General features: G+C 33.3%; 1 protein-coding gene across 6 annotated transcripts; it reads right to left on the reverse strand.

Moving 5' to 3' along the window:
* Positions 1–2,548: 2,548 nt before the first annotated feature.
* Positions 2,549–8,358, reverse strand: LOC140804756 (uncharacterized). 6 transcript variants are annotated; one of them, XM_073160875.1, is made up of 16 exons: positions 8,014–8,358; positions 6,912–6,981; positions 6,619–6,726; positions 6,443–6,478; positions 6,243–6,353; positions 5,973–6,056; positions 5,752–5,870; positions 5,336–5,437; positions 4,754–4,870; positions 4,611–4,676; positions 4,343–4,409; positions 3,953–4,006; positions 3,307–3,396; positions 3,161–3,187; positions 2,997–3,023; positions 2,549–2,848 (listed from the first exon to the last, which is right to left on the reverse strand). In XM_073160875.1, exons 2-16 carry the CDS (start codon positions 6,912–6,914, stop codon positions 2,738–2,740), a joined length of 1,122 nt encoding a protein of 373 aa, XP_073016976.1. In that variant the 5' UTR covers positions 6,915–6,981; positions 8,014–8,358; the 3' UTR covers positions 2,549–2,737. The 6 variants fall into 6 exon arrangements, with proteins under 6 accessions (XP_073016976.1, XP_073016974.1, XP_073016972.1 ...); XM_073160873.1 differs by having other exon boundaries at positions 4,611–4,673; positions 6,893–6,981; XM_073160871.1 differs by having other exon boundaries at positions 6,893–6,981.
* Between the last annotated feature and the right edge of the window lie 897 nt (positions 8,359–9,255).

Below are 9,255 nucleotides of genomic sequence, written 5' to 3' on the forward strand. Positions count from 1 at the left end.
GCCGGTAGTATCGAAAACGACACAATAAATCGAAGGCACAGCTGCTGTAATTTTTGACAGCAAGCGTGCTACGGTTCAGAGGCGTGTTCCAGGTTCTTGGTTGGCTTTTAGCCTATGGCCTTGGACTGGACAGTGCCTCATCGATTTAGGAAGGTTGTGTTTTTGGCCGTTCGTGATTCGGATCATCTTAGAGGTCGTACGAGAATTTACGGTTCAGTGTGCCAAAATGACTCTCGAAAGAGCGTTGCACGTTTTTGGCCTCCATTCACTAAATTTCGAGTACTGTAAATTTAGGAGCATTATTTCATCATTTCATGCGTATTTTAATCATGACTAAATGATGGTTCGGTGTTGGTTCGGGTTGGTACGAAGTCATGATTAAATACGAAGTCTTTAGGGCGTAATTGTCTCATTTTTGGGGATTTAATTGCATAGTTTGGTCAAATAAATCATTTGCATAGTTTTTCATGTTAGATTTAAGTCGCAGCGAGCCTGGGAGCGATCCAACCCAATCAGTAAAATTATCACATGATATTTAATGATGTTATTTAATTATAGTACGTGCAAAATATTCATTTTGAGATCTATGCGATATTGCTTGTGGTCACTTTACTATCATTACTTCACCCGGTCGCCAGTTACCGGTCAGTTCAGTTCAGTTCCACCCAGTATACTGTGGCATTAGTCTGATCAGACGCTCATTACTTCACCCGGTCGTCAGTTACCGGTCAGTTCAGTTCAGTTCAGTTCAGGGATCACTTGCGTAGACTATAATCTCACCAAGAAAATTATTACAAGTTATTTCATTACAGGGCTCCAAGGAGCAAACATTTCACTTATGATTTTCAGTTCAGTTATGCACATATTATAATTGCTCATGATAATATATTTTCACGTTATGCCTCATGACATGATATTTTTACTTCCATGCAATCTTATTATTTATTTACTTACTTGTTATTTACGATATATGCATGCTGAGTCTTTAGACTCACTAGACTTGATTGTTGTAGGTACTGATGAGGTCGGGATCGAGGGCGGGGACCAGTGAGCCATCTTGGGTCAGCAGTAGTGGAACCCGAGGACCTCATTTTCAGCATTTACCATTTTTATGCTAAAACAATTTTATCTTTTGTTGGATTATTTTTAAATTGCTATTTTGCAAACAATAATTACTTCCGTTGTTATTTCGAATATTTAAATATGGAATCTTTTTATCAATTTATTTATTTAAAAAGACATTTTAATTAGTTAAAGAGAAAATTTTTAATTTTTCCGCAAATTTTCAAACAAGAATTTTCGGACATTTATATATGTAGTTGAAAAACAAGGTCTTTCGCTGAAAGATCAGAAAGATCTTTAAAAAATAATAAGTTTCATTGAAAGCTAAAATCCAAACTAAATCACTCATGTTTCTTGAACGTATTCAGGGTGATATTTGTGGGTCAATTCATCCATCATGTGCAAAATTTAGATATTTTATGGTATTGATCGATGCTTCCAGCATATAGTCACATGTATGTTTATTATTAACTCGGAATGTGGCATTTGCAAGATTACTTGCTCAAATAATAAAATTGCGGAATCAATTTCTCGATTATATAACAAGGAAATTAGACTTGATAATGATGATGAATTTACTTCCTAAACTTTCAATGATTATTGTATGTAAATGAGAATCAATGTTGACCATCATGTTGCTCATGTACGTACACAAATAGATTAGTTGAATCATTGATTAAACGTCTACAAATGTTTGCTAGACCAATTATTATCGAAACAAAACTCCATATTTCTATATGAGGACATATAATTTTACAAGCTACTGCATTAATTCGCATCAGACTAAATGTATATTATAAATACTCTCTATTGTAGCTTGCTTTTGGAAAAGAACCAAATATTTCTCATTTGAGAATTTTTGAAGTGTATGGTTATTTCAAGGTTATTTTGTAAAGATGAAAAAATTTAAAATCTAAACATTTTTGTAAAGATGAAAATAGTCAAAATTAAAACGGATAGTTGCACATCGAGTTTGAATAGATCAAATCTCTAATAAAATCAAGTTCGAATTTTACATTTGTCTATTTAAATAGATCGCGAGCTAGTCGATATAACTCTATATATTAAATCAAGCTCGATATTCAATATATATATATATATATATATATATATATATATATATATATATATATATATATATATATATATAAAATAGAGCTTAAATCAAGCTCGAGTAACTCTATATGTTCTCGAGTCGAGTTCGAGATTGAAAAATAATATTCGAACGAGTCGAGCTCGAATATACTAATTTTTTTCGGGTCGAGCTCAAATAACATGATACTAAAACTCAAATCGATTGAACCCCTAGTTGCTCACTAATATTGAAAATAAATGAAAATGTTTTTTTTTTCCCAAGAAGTTCATGTACCACTTTGGATGATCACACTGAAAAACGAAAGAAATAATCAAAAAAATCGGCCTTCCAATCCAAACAAACACATAAATCGAAAATCAGGATTGCACAATCCACATGAATGTGGAAGAATAATCAATGAAAACGAAGATGATCATTAAAAGAATAAACTAATTACGTGGGATTTATTCTACATTAGCCTAACAAAATACAAAAAATATGAGGCTTGAACTTAATTGTAGGCCACCATGACAAATGGGAATCTAGTTTCCAAGTTAAATCTTGGGTCACATGAGGAATCCTATGTCAAACCATTGATTTTTAAGTGAATTTTCTGGTAGCAAATGGATCCACCCATTTCTTGTCCTCCTTCACAGCATCTTCCCACCTCTCCTTAAATTTTTTAAGTTCTATAGTTGATTGCCTCCGAATCTGCACGACCCCAATTCGAAGCTATAACTTTATATTCAAAACATGTTATTTTCCAAAGAATCATAGTGTAGTTTTCACAAAATCTAGCAAATTTTCCAAGAAATCAGTACAAGTCATAGCAGAAGTAGAATTGTTTCGCGCATCTCACCTCTGATCTAACGTCCACAGCGTGCCTCTGAATGTAAGACAGGGTGACAAAAACAAACAGAACAAATAACATCTTAGTACTGAGGATGACAGAAATCCGGGTGGGGGAGGGGAGTAAGAGTGGAAAAAGAAGAGAATAGGAATTAGAGGCACTGGAAGCTATACCTTTTTATTCTTTTCCGAATTGGAAACCTGCACAGATGCAAAAAAAAAAAAAAAAAGAACTTGAAGGACTGGAAAAGGAGATGAAGCAACTAATATTACGGAAAAAGGAATGATAAATTCGAAAAGCTGATGCTTAAAGAAATCACCTTCCTGGCTGATACTCCTCCTAATGTTTGTATACTCTGATGAACTATATATTCGCTATCTACTATTCCCACCTTCTTTGTTCGATCTCCCTGTATATATCCAAGGTCATACAATAAAAGACGTTAAAGAAAGTCGGACGAACAATTTTTAAGATAATTTCAAATGGCATGTCCAGTATCAAATATAAATTACTAGCACAATTGCACGAAAATGATTCCCGAGAATGTGGTTTATGTTGTTCTAACTTGCTTTCTTTGTTCAAATTTAGGATCGAGAGAGTGCCACCATAGCAACAACTTGATGGTGGTCAAGGTGCAATTTAAATGATTTAATTATACACCACCACAAGTCTACGTTTTGATAACTAAACCACATAGCAACCAAAGAATAGTGGGGACAATTGATGCCAACCTACAATCCCCCTAAAAGTTGGTCCGAATCAAAAATTATAATTGAACATATGACATTAGAATTGATATCAAGTACACAATCGAGCACCAATCATTGTACCAAAAAAATGGTAATAACGCAGCCCAAATATTCTAAAACATAGCATGTTGCCGCCCAATAGAACATGAAAAAAGAGTTCTGTTGTATGGATAAACGTATAAGAGAATCTATGGAAGAAGCAGAAAGAAGTTTTACCTGGGCACAATAACCAAGTTTCATGTCAATCCCCCATCCATGAACAAGATCATTCTGGCACCAAGTGAAAACTCAGCCTCAGATTATGGAAATGCAACAGAAATATCACATCTTTGTATGATGGAAACTCGAATAGTATATGCAATTACAATATCCATTCAATAATGCAATGCAAGACTTCATAAGAGGGACTGCAATCATGAGAAACAGCAGGCTACCACAAGATCGTAAATAACCAAACCTTAGCTTTTTTTATCAATAAAAAATCAATAAATCCACCCATTGATTTGGTTCTCTTTTCTTTTTTGCCTTTAGCTATGCATATTGAAGGAAATATAAGAAATTACAGAATTTTGTACAATTGTTTCAGAGAAAAGCATAAAAAAGAACCTGTATCAAATGCCAGGCACAATGCCACGCTGTTCTCGAAAACACAGGAGCCATTCCTTCAACAAATCTGAAAATTTGAGACTATTAGCATACAACTAAGATCTGCAACAGCTCTGCCTTTTCTGATGGTATTTTTTTGTTCAAGTTACATGTTTTGCCCATATTATATTGATGATTTTTTTGTGGAGCATTGATACTGGAGAGTAATCATGATGGCTAAATAAAAATTAATTCTATTGAGGATTACTCACAAAAAGATGTTGCTTACCCAGTACAAGGCGGCCCCTCACTATCATCTGAACACTTGCGACTGCCTCGATCAACATATATTCTTCTGCCATATTGAAATACATAAATATTAAAAGATCTACTGTCAGATGCCAAATCACATAAATACTGAACAAAACTCACCGGTGAAATTTTTTCATCATTTTCCTTATTGTAATCCTATGATGTATGCCGGTAGAATTTGGGTCCAAAGCTGGCTGCGATATCTCCAGTCCTACGAATTTCACAATTTCCAGGTACCTAATGGAAGAAGGTTAAATAATAAAGGGGAAAAAGAATACTACTGTGAGATTTAAGCATCAATAAAAATGTAAAAAGCATCCTTATCTGGAAGTTGAAACTGAGACACTATGATATGACCATCAAGATGGAAGATGGTGCATGTGATAAACATCATGCTGGTTCAAAAGGAAAAGTACACAACTTGCTTTTATTAAAGAAGAATAGCTAATATCTTTAGTTAGTACAGTTCTCATTTTGACAGAGACATTGTACTTTCAATTTATTATCGATAGTTTCAGAATGAACGTTTATGATTGAAAGTTTTAACTGCAGGGAGAAGTAGTACATATGCCATCTGGCAACCTTAACTGCTGAAAAAATAGATTATTCACATGTTGGGAGCTTTAACTGAAAGGAAAAATTTTTAATTCAAAATTTTTGACAAAATAATAAAATAAATAGTTAAACTTGTGATGCATCTACCTTCCAGGGTCAAAATTCTCTACTCCCAAATCTTCATCCCAGAGAAATATGTAATCATAAATAAAGACCACATCTGGGTGTAAAAAGCGTTTTGCAAACCACCTGTCCGTACAAAAGTCACCGATATTAATATAACATAACAAAATTCGATTAAGATGTAGTAAAGAAACTATTGGCACCAATAAAACAAAATGTGACATTGTCAGTCCAGAGACAACTTAGTGATGAAATCTTTATAGACATCCAACTCAATCTATCCTTGTATTCAATTCAATTTTTGTTTACTTAACTGGGACTTTTAACATACAATCCCTGATATGATGGCAAATCCATAGGCCACGACAATATCCTTCTTGAATCATGTACTTAAATGCTATGAAGAATTTCCATTCAGAACAGCAAATGGAAAGAATTACCATTTTGTTTGATTACGAGCAACTATATGTATAGCTTTTCTACTCCATTCCAGATCCCACCACCCGTCCAAGTTGCCATCATAATGGAACAAAATAATTGTAAAATTCTTCGAAAGAAACTGAATTCAAAATAGAAGAGGCAACAAAAGAAGTAAAATCATAGAGCAGTAAGTTACTAAATTTATTAAATATAAAACATTCATTTAGCATTGTACTAGTACCTTCTGGACAATTGTATCGACGTTTTGTTTCTGTCTGACTCCCACTGCCATTGCCAGTAAATTGCGATAGTTTGTGAAATTTACCTGAAGATTAAGAGGGACGTGCTCGTTAGAGTTTATATCACCTTTTTAGAACCACTGGGTGTGTCAAACTTCGTTTCAAAGGCAATCAAATATCAGCTGAATCAAAACATGGCCATCAAATAATAGATCCCCAAGCAAAGAACAAAATTGGCCTAGAGATGAAACAGAAATCCATGCTACATTAACCTTAGATTTGGAACTGCTTTTTCTCCATAGAGGCTTTAACTCTAGGTCTGACCTTGATTCAATGATGCCGCGAGGCAAATTATTCAAACTTTTGGTGACCACATCAATGTCCTACATCAAAGTATCAACACTACCTCAGTGTGGCAACGGTGACAAATGCCTTAGCAAAGAATGATAAAATTATAAGTGTGGATAATCACCTTTAACGTAGAAAAAGGATGTAATTTTGACTCCATCTGACAAAAACAATAGTAGTAAGCAGCTATTTGGACAGAGACTTCCCATAAAAATTTCAGTCAAATTTTCTATTTATAGTACTCACTATGATTCAAATTCATACATGACAACTAAAAACAAGAAAACAACACCAACACACCTGCATGTGTTGATACTGATAATTTGTGGTCCTATAGAGTAAGAACAGCATTACTAAACAGAAAGCTCCAAGGAATGGTAGCTGTTTCATCTTCGTGCCACTCACTCGCTGCAGTTCCATTTAGTAAATGGTTATTATTTCAACAGATGATACTGATCTCACAAAGGGCGCAAATATTAAGTTGCTCAAAATTTAAAAAACGCCAGATATAAATTCAGAGCCCTTAGTTTATCAGAATTTTGAATTAAAAACAAAAATCAATTCAGGTTACTACCATGCCAAACAAGAAATACCATTTCTTCGATAGCCGTCTCCGTAGCTCGGATGCCTTCATAGTAAACTATGGATTTTATCTCAACATAACTGAAATTAGTGGAAGTACATCAGATATATATCATGCCAACCAGTTGCATTCAACTCAGGAAAAAGACATCCAGAGGCCACTGAATTCTAACAAAATCGCATTTTTATTTCTAACCATATATTGGCTCAAATTCATATGGATATATGATAATAGTTATTAGGGACACATTAAAGGCTTCAACATCACTATTCCAATCCATCCTAGTTCAGATACCCAGGAAAATTTTGGAATTGCAAAAAATCAACTTGAAACATCATTTTCGTCCTATCACGCAAACTCCATACTTTTTTCGAAATGCAATTCAAAACTTTTGATCAAATGGGACTTGAAATTGTGACATGCAGGTCTTGTGAGGAGCTCCAAGAGCCACTTCGTTTTCTTCACGTATGTGTTCACACGGACCAATGATGCACAAAATAAGTACTAGATTTCACAGGCAGCGCACAGGATGTTCATGAATGATTTAAAGTAAGCAAATTGCACACCATTTTTCACCATCACCCCAAATCCAGAACCCGAATAAAATAATAATAAAATAAATAAATTTCAAATTTCAAAGAAACTAACAAGTTCAGATATTATGAAGAAGATAGTCTACATCTACGAGAATTAAACGAGAAAACTAGAACCAGGGAGCATTTTTAATCAACTTTCAAGGGGTTGACAATTCTTGTTTATTTTATTTTTCTTTGAAATTGAATTAAATGAAATCGTCACAGCTTTGCCATTAAAGAAGCGTTTCATTTCCTGATCTTATAATCTTTAAATTTTTAAATAAAAGAACTCCCAAGTCATTTATCACACACACGGTTTCAAGAATCAATTTTTAAGGGTGACAATACTTGTTTATTTTATTTCAAATAAAGTAATAATTAAATTAAATTAAATCCCCACAACTTTGCCATTAAAGAACCGTTTCGTTTCCTGATCTTATGACCTTTAAATGAACTCCTGAGTCATTAATCACACACAAGGTTTCAAGAAATACATACGGAACAAGGAAAAAAAGAAAAAGAACAGGAAACACGTACCTTCAACCCACAGATTCGACTATTAAACTATTGTAACCAATTAAAAAACAGAAAGTGATCAAATCCCAGATGAAAACACATCTCAAGAGATATCCCACGTTTCCATTCAAGTATTCCTCATATTGTTTCTGGACTGAACGAACACTAAATGTAAGAGTAACTATTATCTCAAGAGAAGTGTAGATACAGATAATTTGGTGAGTATAACTGCGTGTTTCTGTGTGTGAAAAACAAGAAAAAGGCTGGACAAATATGTCGCCACGTACAAAGCGGAGAAAACTAAAAAAGTGAGGATTCTCTGTACAACGAATTTGCAGATATGAGAAGGCACCAGAGCTTAAGGGGGTTTAAGTTTAGAGTGAGTCTTATGTGAGACCGTCTCACGGATCATAATCTGTGAGACGGGTCAACTCTACCCATATTCACAATAAAAAATAATACTCTTAGCATAAAAAGTGATACTTTTTCATGGGTGACCCAAATAAGAGATCTGTCTCACAAATAAGATCCGTGAGACCGTCTAACACAAGTTTTTACCTTAAGTTTAATATTGCTGATGATTAGATTAATATTAATGCCATCATATACACAACTTAAAGGTATCCAATTTATTTAAAAAATTAAAATTAAATATGGCAAAAATAAAAATAAAATTATTTAACTAAACGACTTTTGTTTGACCATGAATTTGAAAAGAAATTTTAAATTTTTTTACTTTTGTTCAATTTTCGTATTTTTTATTGTTTGAAGATCATTTTACAAAAAAATGAGTGTTTGTATAGTCTTCGTATATTCTAAACTATCCCGAATTTTTTATGTTTGAAGTTTTTTTTATTAAAAATTATTAATATAATTTGATGATTCGTTTAGGATTTTAAAGTTTTTTTACCTTTTGTTCAGTTTTCGTATTTTTTATATGTTTGAAGATCATTTTGCAAAAAATGAGTGTTTGTATAATCTTCGTATATTCTAAACTATCCGAATTTTTTATGTTTGAAGTTTTTATATTAAAAATTATTAATATAATTTGATGATTCGTTTAGGATAGAGCAAGTAAACCCACCCAACCTAATTGAGAGGGTCAAATTTTGATACTTAGAATTAATTCAAAATCTTTGTGAATTTGGTGAAGTTAGTTGTATTGCTTGTTTGATGCATAAATAATTTAATTAGGAAGACTAATTATTGAGAGAGTGAGTCTCATGTGAGGCCATCTCACAGATCTTAATATGTGAGACGAAT

This window comes from Primulina eburnea, chromosome 11 (assembly GCF_022965805.1).
Source record: "Primulina eburnea isolate SZY01 chromosome 11, ASM2296580v1, whole genome shotgun sequence".
In the NCBI taxonomy this organism is placed as follows: Eukaryota; Viridiplantae; Streptophyta; class Magnoliopsida; order Lamiales; family Gesneriaceae; genus Primulina; species Primulina eburnea.

What these genes read in the sequence shown, in the direction of transcription:
- LOC140804756 (XM_073160871.1), bottom strand. Translation starts at nt 6,952, where the DNA reads ATGAAGGCATCCGAGCTACGGAGACGGCTATCGAAGAAATGGTATTTC. An exon ending in GGTATTTCTTGTTTGGCATG is followed by an intron (nt 6,727 to 6,892) that starts GTAGTAACCTGA and finishes ATGGAACTGCAG; the next exon opens with CGAGTGAGTGGCACGAAGAT. An exon ending in ATCCTTTTTCTACGTTAAAG is followed by an intron (nt 6,354 to 6,442) that starts GTGATTATCCAC and finishes ACTTTGATGTAG; the next exon opens with GACATTGATGTGGTCACCAA.